The sequence below is a fragment of the Micrasema longulum genome, unplaced genomic scaffold (assembly GCF_059751315.1).
Source record: "Micrasema longulum isolate JH-2025_06_02 unplaced genomic scaffold, ASM5975131v1 h1tg000529l, whole genome shotgun sequence".
In the NCBI taxonomy this organism is placed as follows: Eukaryota; Metazoa; Arthropoda; class Insecta; order Trichoptera; family Brachycentridae; genus Micrasema; species Micrasema longulum.
In genome coordinates, this window is record NW_028277726.1 from 396,448 (window position 1) to 416,590 (window position 20,143).

Genomic DNA, 20,143 nt, shown 5'->3' on the forward strand with positions numbered 1-20,143 from the left:
CTGTGATTTACAGCAATAGGGAAAATAAGTTAAATATAGCGATTTGTTTGTGGTAGACAAAAAACCAACTTTCATTTGAAATAAATCACAAATGCACAGCTGAAAAACATATAAGATTATTCTTTGTTGTGTTCTTTATGAATATTTTTCAAAGATTTTTTGAGGTAAACACAAATTCAATCAAAGAATTATTTACCTTCAATATTTTTCCTCAAACATGGGTGAATTTTCGTAATTTTTGATCAATTTCAATAGAACGTGTTGATATTTCGAAATATTTCAAATAATTCTTGACAAACATGACTTTTTACACGTAAACCCGCGTAGTATGCTTAGATATTGAATTAAGCGTACGTAGTGTGAAAAAACATTAAATTATTTCAATTTAAAACGAAACGAGCACGAGCCATAAACAACGAACTTGACACTTTTTATCAAGAAGCATATTTTGACGACGACCTTATTGGGCAGGTCATGTCGCAAGGATGGAGCGTAACCACACTAAAGGCTCATTTATATAAAAATACTATGACAAAGAAGTGTGAGGTACAAGAGAAGCATACGCTCCTTAAAGTCGAATCATCTTGTCTATATGTAAGAAATAAAAAATTAAAGATAAAAACAACAAGAAAGATAAGAAAGGGTCTCTGAGGTGGTTTGGTCATGTAGAACGAATGGATAATGCCTAACGCTCCTATATACCTGCGTGAAATTTTTCAAAGCTTATCAGTTCATGGTTTACCTCTTCGTTCTAATTCTCAAGGCACTCTCTTAATACCCATCCACAATTCCTCTTTCTTCTTTAACTCATATAGTGTCCATGCGACTCGACTGTGGAATCATCTCCCATCCACCATCAAAGTTGTTACTACATTATCTCTGTTTAAATCACGTCCGAAGAAATATCTCATTTCTCTTCCTCAATCTCTCCTCCTTTCCTTTTTCCTCTTTCCTCTTTTTTCCCTTTTCCCATTGAGTAATAGTTTTGATTTAAGGTAATTTATATACAAATACGTTTATTTCTATTTTTATATATCTTTAGCTTTTTAATATTTTTTTTCTATTGAATATGTTCTGTAACTTGAATTATAAAAATAAAACTTTTATATTAATTAGTTGGAAGAAATTGCCATTTAGCAATAAGCCCGCCAGTGTACAAATAACATTATGTACTAAAAGTTAAATACATAAATAAATAATGATATTACATATATATTTGAGTTTACTGGAGAAAATAAACGGTAATGTGAGACGAGGACGACCAAGAAAGACGTGGCATGATCAGATAAACCAAAATCTTAAGTCTGGTCATGTCAAAAGCAGGCAGAACCGAAGGGCATGTATGACACGATGTATGAATGTGGAAGAGGCTAAAAATGTATGCCAGGATAGACGTCTGTGGCGGTCGCCTACCTCTACGGGGAAATGGCGTGATGGTGGTAGTAGTAGAAGATAAACACCAAATTAACACATATTGTACAATGAGAAACTTCAGCCCTCTGGGATTTTGGATACAAAAAAGTTTTCTTGCGCGCGGTAAAAACAAGAGCGTTAAATTGTCCGGCGAAGTTTCTTGAAAGTGTACGAGAAAAATAATAAAAAATATTTTAATATAAACGAACTACTTTGAACGACGTCACAATTTCATATGAATCAACCTTTGATAAGAGATTTGTAAAAGATATCCGGTTTACTTACCGTGCACAGACCAATCAGCAGAACTAGCAGAGAATAAGCGAAAGAAAACCTCTTACGTCTCAAGCGGAGTAATTTTAGAAATGCGAAGTTAATAATACGATACATAAAATTTTTGAAAAAAAAACTTTTTGGCTTATTTTAAATACAAATACAAAAACCACTGAGCTCATTAAGAAAATATCTTTATTATCATTATCAATTTGCCAATCATCTTCTGGTTCTGCCACTAAAGTTGCATCGTCTGCGTAATAAGTTTTTTCGTTTATATTTTGTTATAGAGATGTTTATCTTGCTTTGTTTCTTTGTTGATCTGAATATGCACATTCAAACAAACAATGTACCATTACATTAGTCCCTAATAGAGTTGTAGCAACTCCTGTGTATATAACTCATTTGTATTATACGTTGTAATAAATACTTTGCAATATACTTTGTATTATATGATTAATAAATAAAAAATAAAATAATACTATGAAGATTTTATTTTATGAAGGTACCGCTTGGTAGGTTGTAGTTTCTGTTTATTTGTGTCGTGCGCGTATGCAACCAGTTTATATGTATTGGAGATGCAAATATATTATGTATAATATTTACTACGAGCCACGAGGCTAGGAAATATTTTTAGCGTGTTTTACGGAAGTTGAAGAGTCTTGAATGAAACACCGGTTCCAGTTGATGAAGCAACATGGGATACGTGTTCACAGACTTACTAATACATAACACATGCCTGAAACCAGAATAACATCGACAACATACCAAATGATTATGTACCAAGTTTTGATGTACCAAGATGAAGGAAAATAAATTTGCTAGCTAAAGCTAGAAAGACAGAACATGATCAAATCCAAAAAATACTTGAAGACGGAGATTTGAACAGTTAGAATAGGCGCGCGTGCATAAGAAGATATTTTTACTATTCCGTTCGTTCATCAACAATTCCGATACATCTTGGTATAAAATAAATAGTATTTTTCGTGAACTAGCTCGTAATAAACGCCGTCGTGTATTCATTTTCGCAGCGCTCGTGTGAACTGCGGCCTAATTTTTATATCGTTGGTATACTGGCAAAAATCTTTAACTCTCAAATCCCCGCTTTGAGAAATCAAGCATTTAAGTTTTGTTCCAATTTTACTCTTTAATATCTTATTTAAATATAGTAAGATGTTAAGTACTCATTAAAGAACATGTTTTTTCTTTTTCCGTTTCTTAATTTTATATGAAGTAAATATTAAATTATTTAAAGCTTTTAGCCTGAATAAAATACCGGGTATACGACTTAACCTTAAATTTATTTATAAAACTACAGATATATGAAATTCAATATGGCTTAGTGTGTTTTGCCAGTTTGTAGAGCGTTAAAAACTTTACAAAACTGCATCATTAAGTCGAATCCACATATTTTCGAGTTAACGTTTTTTGCCAGTATACCCACGATATAGTCCCAGTGTTCTGTCCCCCGCGGTCGAGGCTGTTCACGGAGCTGGGACAAAATAATATCGTCATATCTATTGCATCGTTCACATAAAAACGGCATTTTATAGATTATGTAAAATAATAACAGCAATAATGTGTTTGGTAGCCTAAAATATGTGGACAGAGCGGTAGGTAGAATAAAATTGAGTTCGGGTAATTTCTCTGAGCATGTCGATTCGGCAATGTTCGTGATTTTGCTGATTCGGTAGTGTTTTTAAAATTACATGCTAGCACTTAATGCAAAATTTACAGAATATGTAACGAACGTCACAGTTTAACCAAATAAGACTCAGGTACTGGGAATCTTAGAACTCTAAGGTCATTGGAAGTCGACTCAAATTTACCTACGAGCTCAAAAGCTGGGTCAAAAAGCATAATTTGAAATTACTCGTGTATGAGTATGTTGAAGAAATAAACAGACTTTGCAGTGTCCTCATTCCGAAACCGCAAAACTTGATTATAAAGTAATTTAATGACTGCACAACAATTAATAGGTATTGATAAAATACTCGTTGCTATCTTGCGAGTACATTGTGATGTACGTGATCAATGTAACACATATGGAAAACAATCATTTTACGATGCAGACAATATTTTCCCCACATTATAAATGCGATAAAATGGAAAAATACTCAGAGAAATGTGTCACAAAAATCGTAAAACATTACTATTAAAATTAAACATGTCAATAACCAAGAAACAGCATTGTGTTTTACTTGTAAATAAGGAAAAATATAGCAAACATTATAATTTATTACAATTTGAGCGGATAATAGACACTATCGCAGAGAGATTGAATTTACTGCAAAATCTTTTACGGATATTTTTTTTAATAAGGTAGAAGACTTTGTGTATCTGGGAAGAACGTTTACTGAGGATAAAAAGACTGGGAAGATATTGAAAGGAGGGTGAGCGCCGGGAACATGGTAAACGGTGCATTTAAATCAACCACGGCAAATCAATATTAGTGGAAGGGGGTAAAATAAGGAGTTTGCAAGTCCTGGTGGTACCCGTATGTATGGGAGCGAAGTGTGGAATTGGAAAAATGAGGATAAAAGAAGGCTGAATGCTGTCGAAGTGCACAAATTTTAAGATACGTGCATTATGTACCTTAGAGAGCTGATTCGCCCCCGCTTAAAGATAAGCCTTTTAGCTCTATTATTATTATGGATATATAATACAGCGCCATTTTCTTAACATAATACCTCAAGGGCACTTTACAAGGTGATTCTATAAATGAATAAATTTATTTTTATCTTTTTAAATTTGTAATTTAAGTAAAACAATTTACTCTGTTATCACATGCTGCGGATTTATTAAAATGATTAAGAGAACAAGTGGGTTTTAAGATTTTTCCTAAACATTACTTCACTCTCACAGTTTCGCACTTCTGCCGGGAGAGCATTCCATGCCATAAGGCCTGCGACCGCAAATTTGCGTTCACCGAATTTAGTGCGCTTTTTTGCGTAGAGGTATAATAAATTTTCCTCTTGACGTAGAGGTAGCTGATCTAAGCGTAAGACGTCTGTCAGCTAGTTCATCGGAAATGCAAAATTCCCTCAGATATTCCGGAGCGGAGCTGTGCAGTGACTTATACATAAGCCAACAGAGTTTCTATTCCACCTTCTGTGGATAACGTCGCCAGTGTAATTCCCGAAGTAGTGGAGTGATATGACTGAACTAAGAGATTCCAAAAATAAGTATCCCCGTGGCATTTTACACAGATTGTAGGTGAGTTATTTTGCATAGAACAAAAACTTTCCAAATTTTTGATTTGGTTTTAAGTTAAGCAAAAGTGTAATGAACGGTTTCGGTTTGCGCTTGTAATTCTCGACCTGAGTACCTACGGCCCGTTCTATTGCTATTCACTGTAGCTAACTTCGTGCCTTCGTAGTTGACTATCGAATAGTTGTTTTTGTCGGTATAAGCGACTCTATTAGCCGGTGGCGTATTACTACTCTAAAATTGAGAGTGCTGTGTTGGTTCAAACAGAGCGAATGGGCAGCGAAAGCACGCCAAAAACGATTTACTATGCGAATGTTTATGGATGCAGAAAACGAGGAAGGCCAAGAAAGACGTGGCATGACCAAATCTAACAAATACTTTAATACGGACATGCCAAAAGCCGGAATAATCAGCACGCGTGCATGAGAAGAGTCAATGCATCAGTGCATCAATGTAGAGGACGCGAAGTATGTAAACAAAGACAGACTAAAGCGACGTTCTGTTCTCTCTGCCTACCCCCAGGGGGAAACGAAGTAATGGTTTCGATTGTTGATACCTATTTTGTTTCGCAGTGTAATTGGTGGTTTCGATTCCCGAAAAGCGATTTCACGAAATTATATTTTTTAGTCCAGTAGTGATAGATGAGTAAGACGGATCATCTTGACTTTAGGTAAGCGACAACTGACCGGCGTTAATAAGCAGAACAAATTACTAGTACATGAACACATTTTTTTTTTCAAAACACACAACCTTGAAATTGGCTCCTGCAATGGTAGCCGAAACGTCAGAATAAATCACTCAAAATAGGTACATATTGGTTTACAATGACAACTGTCATCAAGCGGAGGCGATACGGTTGGCTGGTCCATATACTGAGGATGCCTCCCGAGAGCCTTAACCACGCAACTTGTCTACTTTACAAGGTATAAGGTTCTCGACGTCGGGTCGTCCGCTGCTGGCTGTCCGTCAGCAGTTCATCTCGAAAGATAGACAGAGTTGCCCGGAAGCTCTTTGTTGACACACCCTGCACAACTCGGGAGCGGACATGGAATGTTGATGATGATATTAATTATCGGATAGTATTATAAAGCTTGATCAGACAATCATTTGCATTTGGAGGAAGCTGTCGGAGAAGCTCGGAAAAAATAAATATGCCATTAGTGTTTAAAACAACCGATATCATTATGTTGTAGACAGCAGCGCTTATTAGAAAATAGACGCATTAGGCCGAGACAGAAGATAAAACAACTAAATCACGAGCCCGAGTTAGAAAAGGATAGATAGCAATTCATAGGGATCACGAGGAAAGATAAGGGCGGAAAGGCAAAAAATGGCGAGGCAAATTCAATGAGTGATTACAGAAGCGAATTAGGATTAGAAAAATATTTTTTTTTTTACAAATACTAATTAATAAGGGTTTAAGAAATACTGTCGAGTAAAAAAATATTAACTTTTTAAATCATTCTTATGTTGTTGAAATTACATTTTTCGATGCGTTTTGAAGCTGCCAGACTTTTTGTGATGTTAGCTATCATATTATGTAAATGTTATCAACTATCAAATATCTAAATTTAGTAAATGGGGTCTAGAATTTCAACCGTCCATGCGCTCAGTAGCTGCAAGACTTGTTGTTATCTAAATTCTAATTTTATAAATTTGCTTTTTATTTCGTTTTTAAAATATCCCTTAAACTCTAAATTTCATTGTCAAATAAAAATTTTAAAAATAAAAATGTAAATAGGGGCTAGATTTCTTGTTGTCCATGCGCTCTGTAGCTGCGAGACGTTCTGTTTTCTAGCTCATATATATCATAATTGTAATATATCATAATTGGAGACGAGGAACTAGAATCCCAACCGTCCATGCGCTCTGTTGCTGCAAGACGTGTTGGGATATTTATTTATTGTACAGCGCCCTTGAGGTGATTTTTAACAAAAATGGAGCTATATAAATTATCCAAACATCATTCTTATTATAATTAAGCAGCAAGACGTGTTGCGATATTTACTGTACGGCGCCCTTCCATAAAAATATAGCAAATATTGTGTTGCCCTCAACAATGAAAAAAATGAGTTGGTGAATCGCGTTACACATGCCATCATTTGTGTAAGAAAGAAATAAACTTATATTTTAGTTCATTCATATTTCTGTGTAACTCGTTATATACCTTAGGTACGGCACTAGCTAGTAGCTTTCAATTTGTGTTAAAAACGAACTTTAAATATAATTATTATTTATTTAACGAAAACTTACTGTCAACAATGATTAAATGACATAATAAAGATAAGGTGTAAAGACAGATAAGCGAAGTTTCTAAATAAAAATCATACATATTAAATTATGGTACAACAAAAGGGTGTGCTTGTGTGTAATTATCTAATAATTCCATAAATTGTATTGTACTAACGAAAAAAACAATTTATCTGCATGTAATTGTACTACTGTTTTTTTTAAAGTTACAGTGTAATAAAATATTTTTTGTGGCTTTTCATTGGTACGCTTTTTTTTCTTATTTTTTTGCACTGTATTAACTTATATATAGTAAACTATAATTAGCCTATAATTTTGGTTAATTTGGAAATATTGTATTTTTCTTTGTTACAATGGCTGTTGTTTTCTTTAAGTAAATAAATATTATTGCTTTGTCTAATTACGCCGTAAGTAAAAATAGAATAAAAGCAAGTAAACCTCTCACAAATAGAAATGCCATATATTACGCACTGGTAAAGGGTATTTTTAATTATACGTCATTGATTATTCCATTCATTTTAAGAAAGCTTACCTGGCCCCAAAATTATAATAATCTTTTAAAGTAAATACATCATTTTCTTTTCTTTTACGTAAGGAAAATAAATAAAGGTGGGTAATACTGTTTGGCTGTACTTACATCGAAAACAAAATGATGATATAAGCGTGAGATCAATTAATATTATTATTGTATTGACTGGTAGCATTTAAAATTATGAACATCAATTCCAAGTATCAATCATTGAAATATAAGACTATGACATCAGTAAATAATATTTCAAACACGAGTTGCGATAAATTTTCAGAGTACATAATTGCTAATTTACAAAAATGAAATAATATCCAATAATTTTGGTCGAATGTGTTTTCACAATCGGTTAAGTACACTGTAATGATGGCGGAATATTCTATGCGTGTAGAAGTGTGTTGAGTATTTGAAGAATGATGTAAATTATTACTACGAGTGTTGGTGTTTGGCCCGGTCTGTGTTTGTAGACATTAATTGAAAATGATAGCAATTTGAAGATCAAAACGTGAGTAGATCGCTTCACATTGTTGTCACGATGTGTCACGCTTTAGGCTCTGGAAGTCAGGGGCATTAGCATGCGCAAAATCGTCAAAAATCCAGTTATTCAGTTACCTATCTTCTTCGTTGTACTGTATACATTATGTAAAAAATCTATATTTGAACATGCACGATTAACTTGAATTTACACTCTTATTTTATATAATTTATGAAAGATGTTGAAGTTCTATAATTGAGAATATATGTAAAGAACGTTAGTTATGCTCACTTAAAAAATGTATGTATTGTATGTATTCTTGTTGAACTTCCAAATAAATAAAAAAAAAAAATAAAAAAAAAATGAAACGCTAAAAAAAAACAAGTTGTTTTATTTATTTTATTACCAAAAAATCCCTTTAAATAATGCAAATCGGGCACGATTTTATACCGTCAAGACGTGGAGTAACCTAGCTTCTATCTGTTTTGAAATTCTATCATCATTAAAAACAAGATACTAGAATCCCAATTGCCTATGCGTTGGGATACTTATTATACTGCGCCCTTAGGATGATTTTCACAAAATGGTGCTGTACAAATTATTTATAACAATGATAATAATCCATATTTCTGCTGTAACTGCGCAAGACTCCTCCTATGCATCTGAGACAGACCAATAATTACGCATCGTTTCTAGTATTTGGTCGGACCGCACTACAATTCCTCCTCATTTTCTAGCTTTTTAAACCCCGTATTGCCAAATTGATTTAAAATATTCACTATTCAATATATTATGTTAAATTGGAATATGCCCGATTGGGGAATTAGACGATTTCACACGTGCTTTGCACCCAAACCCAGGTACGGAGGAGAGGGGAGCAGTCGAGTGTAGTACATAGTGTGTCGGTGCTGTTGGAAACACACCATTGGGTTCACGTGTTCGAAATCACTAATTCGTGAGTTCCTGATTAGATTCCGCGGGCCGCGCCGCGCCTCGGCGCGCTTAACCGCGACAAGCGCTGGGCCAACAGAAGTGACTATATTATGTCAAGATGCAAGGTACCGCGTCAACCAGCTTTGATTAACGAGATATTTCAAAAATACCGGCATAATATCTGTGATTGAGAATAAAATTTAGCTGACTGAAAGCAAAATATCAAAAACAAGCTTTCTCTGTGTTGCTGGTTCAATAAGTCAGTTCTGCCGTCCTTACGACGAGTGCAGTATCTAGTTTTGACGACATTTTGTTACATACAGATTTGGAATCACGAAGAAAAGATTTTTATTTTAGTCTTACTCACGTCAATATTACTTCAGAAACCATGAATTCCAGGAAGCAAAACTGCAGTAACTAGTTTATAATTATCTTTAATAAAGTTTAATCTTTATTTTAAACCACGTGAAGGAACTGATAAAAGGGTACTCGCAAAGTTTTGCTTTTGACCAAATAAAGCTCAGCCGAAATCAAGTGAGGGTTGTCACCAGAGCCCGCCCAGGGCACTGCAGATTGAACAAACACCTTGCTAGAATGAAACTTTCTGAAACTTCTAGATGTTGGTTCTGCAGTGCAGATGAGGAAACACCTATGCACATTCTATGTGAATGTGATGCTTCAAATCATAAAAGGAGCCTCATCCTCGGGGGACCGCTGGTTAAACCTGGGGATGTTAAAAGGCTCGCCCCCTTCCTAATACCCAGATACTTTACGGATCTGGGCTTGAAAGGCGAGAACTTTTCACGGGGACCCGTCACAATAGATTTTCACAGGTCGCAGTGACGTCAGGAGCTTGCATAGACTTATGAACCTTACCTCTAAGAATAATAAAAATATTTTAAGTTTAAATATTAATCTTAATATGAAAACTAAATTAATTAAGTGGGATTTATAATTTTTTATGTTACATTTTCTGTTCATGTTTACTTCTTAAATTATTTTTTTTAAAAGCTGCATTATTTTCTTTAATTGCGTTTTTTTTAAACATGTCTGATATACTGCACTCTTCATACGGAGGGCAGAGTTTGTAAGATCATAAATAGGCAGCACAATAGAAAAAATTAAAATTATATAAATAGTGTTAGTGTATATTATTATTTCATTTTTGTGTGGCTGTGATGTCACACTAGTCGACATGGGACACAAGACTTGATATATCTCTCTTATTTTTTTAAATGGTGAAATCGTATTGTTTTTTTAAATTTTCAAATGGACATTTTCACACCGGTTTTGGAATGTAAATTTTTTATAACAATGCTGGATGTTAATACAAAAAATATTTATCCTTGCCGTTGCGCGATATACAAGGATATCGCGTACGAAGAATGAATGTCCGCTAATTCAGCAAGACATCTGTATAAGAGAGAGTACCAAGATAGAACTCGTATGAGTTAAGTTAACTGTTTGTCAGCAGTTTATGTCAGAAAATCTTGACTTGGGAGTATGCTCAAGAGCTGGCACCTGACAGAGGAAGGAAGGAAGAGAGAGACGCTGTTCTGTGGCGGGTGTTATGTAAAACCGCGTATGAGCGGCGTATTTATGCTTTTAAATTTATTTTGCTAAACGGGGCTAAATTATATATTTATTTGCATAAATTATGGAAAAAGAATTCTTAAACAGTATGTCTTCGTGTTTATTTTTCTTCAAATGTGTGAACTTAATAATATTTTCCGCTTTTTACTAGTAGTAACATGATGTTACATCACCGCGCGCAAAGGGATTAAGTACCACAGTCTTTTTAGAATTAATAGAAATTAAGGTTTATTTAAATAAGGCAATATTACTTTATTTTCATAAAACTACCAAAAGCACTTACACAGGCCTCATGGTACTGGATTGACATAGTTAAAAAAGTACATTTCCATAAATATTTTTTTGTAAATTCTTTTATTTATTCTGAATTATATTTAAATTTCCATTTACATAAACATAACATAAATATTCCAAAACGTCTTGCAGCTGCAATAATAATTCCTACCTAAGTAAGTAAGGAACAACGGTTATTTTGTTTGGTGAGGAAGTTCAGTGCTACGGAAAATTTAATATAAAAATGCTTTCTTAAGCGCGGTAAAAATTAGAGCATTAAATTGTACGGCGAAGTTTCGTAAAAATATATATTTAAATAAGAAACAAACTACAATGAACGATGTCACTAGTTCTTCCGAATCAACCTATGATAGAATGTTGTGATAAATTTCCGGTTTACGGAAAGCCAATTCACTAATAGGTAGAACTCGCCGAAAAGAACTTCTGATGTCACACGCCGTGATTTCAAAATTTCAAAACTTTAAAAATCATAACGCTAATAATTGGATACATTTTTTTTTGCCTAGTTTGATATTTTATTGACGAATTAAAATGTACAACAAAAAAACACTGAACTTCCTCATTTAAAATTAAAAATAGGTCGTAAGTCGATCTGGTCGTAAATCGGAACATGCGATAATTTTCTTTACTTACGCTACGTGATGATATTATAATACGACAAAAATTAAATAGCGTGTCACTGCCATTTATCGGGTTTCTACATGTTTCTTTTTATATTATTTTGGGTTAGTCTGTGGCTGAATAATCATAACATTACCTAGAAAGCTCGATTTATTGTATTCAGCGCAGGCGAACAACTGATCGCGGATTGTGGTCGTAAAGTCGAACAGTCGTAATTCGACGTATAGCTTCACAGTAAAACTCTAATTATCCGGATTAATGAGTCCCAGATTTTACTGCTTTTGAAATACATAATACAGCGAATTGGAACTTGCAAAGCAAAGTTATTTGCACAGATAAATAAAAACATTTAAAAAAACATTTTTTTTCCCGATAACGATCTGGATATCAGGCAATCCGGGTGACTGGAGTTCAGAACAACGGAGTTCTAATGTAATACGAATGTCATAACTGTTATTAATTTATAAAGCTCTAATGCGGGCCTGCGAACCACTTGTGTTCTATGATTGATACAGTGTTCATAGGCATGTGACTCTGTGAATCATATCTGTACATTTTTCCGAACGTCCCCCGACACATTATATTACAAGTAACGGTTGTTATTGGGATTGGGGGTTTATAGAACATATTGCCACCAACCCCGGCCGAACGTCGCCGGCCGACAAGAACACAAAAACACCCGACCATAAAATGCAGATAAACCAGAGATAAAACGAACTATTTGAACTTCGAACACAGAACACTGCAGAAGTTTGAATCCATTGATGAAAATAAAAACAAATACAGCCCGATAAACGATCGGTTAAAATTTATGTCAACTCAAATAATCTATGAAAAGGAACGATTTTAATTTTAGTAGACTACTGTTACTACTACCATGCCATTTCCTCGTAGGGTTAGGCAGAGAGGATGAACAGCCACACATGTATCCGGACATACATTCCTAGCTTCTTTCACATTCAAACATCTTGTCATACACGCCCTTCGGTTCTGCCTGCTTTTGACATGACCAGACTTAAAATTTTGGTTTATCTGATCATGCCACGTCTTCCTTAGTCTTTCTTGTCCCACGTTACCGTTCATTCTCGCCATATATACTTGTTTTAACATTTTTTCGTCATCCATTCGTTCTGCATGACCAAACTATCTCAGAGACCCTTTCTTAATCTTATCAATTATACCTGACTTACATTAACACTCTCGCCTGATTTCACCATTCGTAACCATGTCATACGCATAATACCACCTGATCGAGGCTTGGAAGTGAACTCCCCCCTAAAGTTGTGCGACTTAGAGTATGCAGAAGACGCAGTTCTTCTTAAAAAGTTTGTTGGTGATTTTCAGGAAATTGTTTATTATTTTATTATTAATTAATATTTCTATTTTTGTGCAGTTTTAGTTTTATTTAAATTTTATTTTCTATTGGAAACGTTTTGAAAGTCAAATGATGTAAATAACACTTGTATTTTATTGGATGGTTGGAAGAAATTGTCACTTGGCAATAACAATTAAAATTATGAACATAAAGCTAAATTTTAAAAAAGATTGGCATTTATTGCAACAGATAGAGGAAAAACATTTTTGGGAAGGGAATGTGAATACATATTTAAATATAGGCTTATGCCTAAAACATAAGCATTATGGTGAATGTTACACAATATAGAAAGTGGCCACGTTAACAAAACAATCAATTCTGGGTCATAAAATGTTTATGTAATATGTTAATTTCAACATAATCATTGTGCTTGGATGCAATGATGGATGAGGAGGTTCAGTGCTACCGGAAATTGTAAATAAAAATGTTTTAAAACACGCGGTAAAAATTTGAGCATTTTATTGTACGGCAAAATTTCTTAAAAACGTATGAAAAAACTATAAAAACTTATCTACTTTGAAATCGGGTTGTGGTTCGAATCCCACTCTACTCCAACTTTATTTCCACTTTCTCGTAGTGAGTTATTTACAATTCATTGAAAATGGCCCTAAAAATTAAATATTTGGGTAAATCATAGGAACGCAAATATTTATTTTTTTAAATAAAAAAAAAACTTCGTCACAAGTTCTTCCGAATCAACCAATTATAATGTTGCGATAGATTTCGGGTTTCCGGCAAGCCAACCCGCCAACCAGCAGAACTCATTGACGAGAACTTGTCAGGTCATGGGTGGAGTTATTTCAAAACATTAAAAATCATAGCGCTGATAATACGATACAATTTTTGGCTACGTTTGATTGAAAAATTTGAAAAAAACTACTGTGTGGGTAACAGTACATTGCCTTATACATTATTGATTGGGTGCGGATAAGGATGAGAAGTACGAATAATGAAGTTCAGCCCTACTGGAAATTGGATACAAAAAAAATATTTTTACGCGTGGTAAAAATTACAGCATTAACAGCAAAGTTTATTGAGTATGAAAAAAATAATAAAAACTACTATTTTAAATGACGTCACAAATCAATCAATAAGGGAGTTGCGAAAGATTTCCGGTTAAAGGTAAGTCAACTGACAAATCGGTAAAACTCATCGAGAAGAAGGGGGAGAGAACTTGGGAAGACGTCACACGCGAAGTAATTTCAAAAATACAAAACTTTGAAAAATCATAGCGTTGATAATACAATACATAAAAAAAATTGGCTTAGTTTAATAGTCTTTAAACAAAATTTTAAAAACAACAAATTTTCCTTATCATCAGTGTAGTCACCGGCATTAAATAAATAACATCGGGTTTAAGAAAGAGACTGCTGGCGTAATCGTCAAACTGCGGCTTTGTAGAGCGTCGTCTTTGTCATACATACATGCATACAGATATCAAACTCCTGGGACAGAGACGACGCTCTACAAAGTCGGCAGTCTCATTCTTAAGCCCGATGTATTTCATTTACTGCCGGGTACTGTACATTATTGTGTTTTTTTTATATTTTATGTAAAGTACAAATTTTATTAAAAGTTTACGGTTTGTAGTAAAAAAAAAAAGATGGCACTATGAAGCGGACGTGACTAAAGTCAATGCGAGATTTTAAGATAAAGAAATGAAGTTGTAAAATAAGAGTCGCCCGAGCTCAACCATAATTTTTACTAAGTAAACAATTAAAAGGTTTTTCGAATATTTACCAAACCTTTTTTAGGTACATTTAACACAATAAACCCCATCTAGTACCCACTCAATGTGCACATAAAAATGATATTAATATTATTATGAAAAACTTGTACTAAACCATTTTCGTAATATTTAATTTGATTTTAAATAAACTTAGTTTCATCGGTTAATAAAGTACATCTGGGTTAAGAAAGAGACTGCCAAAACTGTAGAGCGTTGTCTCTGTCGCACGAGTCCGGTATATGTAACATGGATGAATGACAAAGACGACGCTCTACAATGCCGAGGGTAGAAGTGGCGATCCGTGATTTTTTGTTTTTTTGCTGGTGGTTCACCTAAACTGTCTTACTAGGGATAGCTTCCCCATTCTAAGGCAGTAAATAATGTATTTAATAATATCAAAAGAAAAAACAATTTTACTATAATCTCTATATCCTAAGTCATTACTTTATAGATACCATTATTTCATAGGTAATCTACAAAAAAAAAAGATAATTAATTTGTACCTACATATAATTACATAATATTATACAAGTAATATAATTATAAATGACTATTTTATCTGTGGTTCTGTGAAAATCAACTCAAACGACAATGATTATTAACCACGCGAAATACGTAGGTTTCTTCTACAATATTTTATTACAAAACTTGTACAAAAGTTTATTAACAAATACCATAATGACATTCAGCAGTAAATGTCATCACTGAGCATCGGCCGATTCCTTTTAAAAATAATAATGCCAAAAACGGCCACTGCGAACGCCACATGTCCTATATGATACATAATATGTCAACGGTATCCTATCAAAGAAAAATAGTCCTTCGGAAATAATGTTCGAAATACTAGTTTCCAAAGAGAAAATCTTCAAATAATATTTGTAATCTGCAACCTTGTTTTTGTACTAAAAAAGCTGACTTGGGTTAACGATGTGAAATATAGTGTACTTTTTTGTATGGAGAATAAGGTGAGGTGATCGACTAGTTTCATCGTTCACTGAGAACGGGCTGGGCGCTGGGCACTTCATAGATATTTTTGTATGAAGATATAAACGGTGGTGGTGATTTATAGAAAAAAAACAATTATTTTATTTATTTTCACATAAACATATTTTCTATAAAACATTATTATAGAAAGTCAAATATAATGTAAGCTGTGCATAATCGCTTATTTTGACGATTCGGTAAGGTGAGCCGACTAGGCCGGCAGTCTCATGAGTCCGATGTACTTTATTTAATGCCGGGTAGGTACTGTAGACATAGGTATTAACAACGATGAACTTCTTTTTTTAAGAAGGGAAAATTTTAAGAAATTTGCACGTTTAATCATAGCGGAATAGTAAATGTTATACAGTGTTTGAAGTAATTTAACTTTGACCGGCGACAGGTCGTAACGTAAGCCTTTTAAATGTTCTTCACTAAGCTACGATATACTTATGTAGGAATCCGACGGGTTTTATTAATTACGAATGCGAAAATCATTGTGTTATTAGTCAATTGTTCTTTAACATTTTGTATTTGTTTTATTTTTTACATATATATTACATAATACAAACGTGTTTAATAATTCTACTCGTATAAATAATTATTATTCCAAAAAAATATCTACAAGCTATCTTCCTTATTATATTATGAAAACGGCGCTTTATAAGTTATCCATCATTATAATAAAAATAAAGTATATTCTGAGAAAGGCATAGGTACTACGCCAATACTTCGGTATTTATTAAAGCAGCGCTATAGAATTTGGATAATAGTAAATCGTCATGTCGTAAATCGTACTATTACAGGAGAATAATTATTTGGCCATGTTGTTGCGTTGGAATGAACTGCTTGACGTATTTGATAACAAATATAAATAAAAAACATTACAACAGATGTTTGTGTGTATAAAATAGTTAAATATGCTAGTTTCTTTTATTGACATCGACCCTCTACAAAATGCTGGCAAGAAAAATATGAAATCTGACATAAAATGTTATTGATGATTTTATAAAATTGTTGGGTTTAATAAATTACATTAAGTTAATATGATCAGTTTTACGATGACAGTAAAATACTGCAGTGTTTAACTACTTTTTGAGTCTACTGGGAATTGATTGAGCCCGGGACCTCATTCATGGTCGCAAACATTTCTCCAAGATTCTGCTTTTATTTGCCGTCCCAGAAACTGACAAAGTTATAGAATATGTGCATAAAGCAGGTTATAGTAATTACATTACCATACCTATAAAATGTTTACAAGTAGGTAGGTAGATTAAAAAAAAAAAACAAAAGGTAGGTACCTACCCACAAATACAAAATCAAATATTCGAATGTCATCACTATTGCAGGAAAAATAGGTTTAGTTGTGTTTTTATTATTACATATATCATTTTGTTATTCTTGTATGGATTATTTTTATGTTTGTGTACATTTTTTTATCCGATGTCTTGTTTTGGTTTTGTTGTTTCAATGCTCATTGTAATTTGTAAATTTGTAACGTGTTTTCAGCCGATTTTATCATGACTCGGTAGAAGGCTTTAATGAAGGGAAAAAACAATGTGGTTAACCTACGTATGTAAAAAAAACCTAAATTTTAACGATTTTGCCGTCAGCCATCTGACGTAAATCCGATGTGCGTTTGGTATTGCCGTTTATTTAATAAATAACTTACTTATTTATATATATTAATTACATAGTAAATTATTCTAAAAATTGATAGTATTTTAAATGCCGAAATGTATTATTCTGATTGATGGCTTACCATGGGACTCTCTTCGCCTAAGTCGGAATCCCTGTCCGCCGCGCCTTCCATGGCGTACACCGGGACAGGTTCTCTGTTTTTAACGCGAATCTTGACGCCTTTACAGAAACTAGGCGTTAAAACTGCTACCGCTTCGTCAGAATACGATTTTTCAAATCGGAACACTGGCCAACGGATGACAATTAACTTAACCTCAAAACAGCGACAGGAATGCCGCCAACGCCGATCTGTCAAAAATTATAACTGTCAAACTACAAATCTACACAAGCCCTTGTGATGTTTTAAATTCAATGTTTCCAGCACTTTCCACTTCTGCAGTGTGTCAAACACATCAAAACGAATAACGTCAAAGTCACTTTTTTAGTATTGTTGAATCGTATGGCAAATAACCATCACAGTCTTCACAGTTCGTCTAATGAATAAAACTAAAACACTGGTCTTATTAATTTCAAAAACACAAATAAAGTCCTTATTTCACAAATGTTTAACTATTGTCAAGTCCACAATAATCACTTTAAAGAGCTTGCGAGAAGTAATAATTAAATAGAATCGTTTCAATCCTATAAAATAATCACGTAATTTCGAATTGTAACCGTTTATCACTGATTGGAAAGTTATGGCGTATTGAAATCGTCTGTTTACATAACTGTTTTATGCTAAAACACGAAATTTCATTACTGATGAAGCGTTTTCTAATGATTTTTATATATAAACAAACCCGATTCGATCGCGGTGAGCGGTTTCAATGAAAAAACTAACCAACGACGGACCAACGCATACGCTCACGCCGCACACGATTCTAAAACACGTTTTGTTCCCAGTACAAAAATTGCCCTCCATCCCCTCCACGAGCCCCATTGGCGGGCCAATGGAGCGCGGGAAGGCGTGGCCAATAACAATGCTCTCTGGGCGTCGGTGCTCTAATGCTATCATCTGATTGAAGGTTTGATTATGACGTCACACGTGAACTAGCGAATCAAATCACTGGATGTAAACATTATAGAATGCAAACGAATATAATAACAATCCAGTGTACAATATTAAATTAACGTCACAACTCATAACAAAATGTTTTATAATCATGTTTTCTTTGCTGTCTTTCTATAATGTTCTGTTTTCATCATAAACGGATTTCGATAGTGTTATCGTCAAATTAGGATAACTAAATTTAAGGTAAGGGGATAATTTTGAAGCAAGAGAAAATGTGAAATTTTTCTCTCTGTCACATTGACTTCGTGGCAAGTTTCATTGTAACAATCATAGAAATGTCGTAAAGATTTAACTCAAAGTAATAATTGTAGGGGGGAGGGAGAGCTGGCCAAGGTTACCAACCTCAAGATTTATTATTCTTGCAAAAGCAAAAAGCTTGGGGGAGGGGTGGCCAAGGTTTTCAAAAACCGGGGGGATGATAGCTACTGTTGTGTCATAAAAATAGACAATAGTTCCAAAGTTCATTGATAAAACCATTTTTATATTAATATTTTATTGCATGGGAATATTTCCAAAACTCAGTAGAATTTTCGTCGAATTTCTCTTCTCTACAAGAAATTGTGTTTGCTTTTACGTTACATATCTTTATTTAATTACAAGCCTTCAAAATGGAATGCCAAATCGACAAAAATGAGCATTTTCGACGCCTCCTTCTGTTCGCGTTCAATCGAGGTAATAAAGCTGCCAAAGCTGCTTGCGATATTTGCACAATGTATTGTGAAGATGCTATGAATTATATTGACTCATTTGTTGTAAAATAATGTAGGAGAATACTTTTTATTCTTGCGATGCCTTGTCGGGTTCTTGTTCTCTTCATTAGGAGAAAAAGGACACAACTTATGTTAACAGCCAATTGAATGACTTACATTATTATTATAGTTGGATTGAATTTATAAAGCGACATTTTTGTGAAAATCACCTCAATGATGCTGTATAACAAATCAATATTCCAGCACGTCTTGTAGCTACAGAGCACATGGATGGTAAGTAATCTAGCCCACATTTACATTGTTTATTTATTTCATATATTAAAAGAAAACAACAGGCATTGTAACAAAAAAAACAATATTTACAAATAAACTAAAAGGCCAATTATAGTTTTCTGAGTACAAGTAAATAAAATGCAAAAAAAAGATAAAATGCGTACCTACCTACCCGTGAAAAGCCACTTCGTTTAATTCCACTTTAACTCTTAAAAGACTGTGGACGCCTTGGCGCGTTGTAATGTAACGTCATGTTACCACAAGCAAAAGACTGAATATTCTAAAGTTCAGACATTTGAAAAAAAAACATGTACACATACTCTTAAATAAATTATAAAAATAAACTTATAAGTTAGCCCTGTTATAGCAAAAAAAACAAAAATCATAAATATGCCGCTCATTCGACATGCGTGCGTCCCCCATCACTGTCAATAACCGACTGAATCTGTTTCATACAAACACTGGCCACAGAACAGCATCTCTGTCCTCCTTGTTATGACTACTATCTTCGTGCTCTCTCTTATACAGATTTATTGCTGTATTGGCGGACATTCGGCGGATAAGAATTTTTCGCATAAAAATCCAGCATAGTTATACATATTTTGTTTTCCAAATCCAGTGTGAAAATGTCGTTTTGAAGATTACAACAAATACAAATTCATCGTTTAAAAAAAAGATACCTATATTAAGTCTTGTGCCGTATGTAGCCTATTGTGACATCACAGCCACACAATT

The 20,143-nt window shown here is 33.8% G+C and overlaps 1 protein-coding gene across 4 annotated transcripts in view; it reads right to left on the reverse strand.

Moving 5' to 3' along the window:
* retn (retained) overlaps positions 1–18,236 on the reverse strand; it is a 348,336-nt gene extending 330,100 nt beyond the window's left edge. For all 4 annotated transcript variants that reach the window (XM_088227703.1, XM_088227701.1, XM_088227702.1 and 1 more), the window contains exon 1: positions 17,436–18,236. In XM_088227703.1, coding sequence (XP_088083829.1) covers positions 17,436–17,486 — 51 coding nt within the window. In that variant the 5' untranslated portion in view covers positions 17,487–18,236. The remainder of the gene's footprint in view (positions 1–17,435) is intronic.
* Between the last annotated feature and the right edge of the window lie 1,907 nt (positions 18,237–20,143).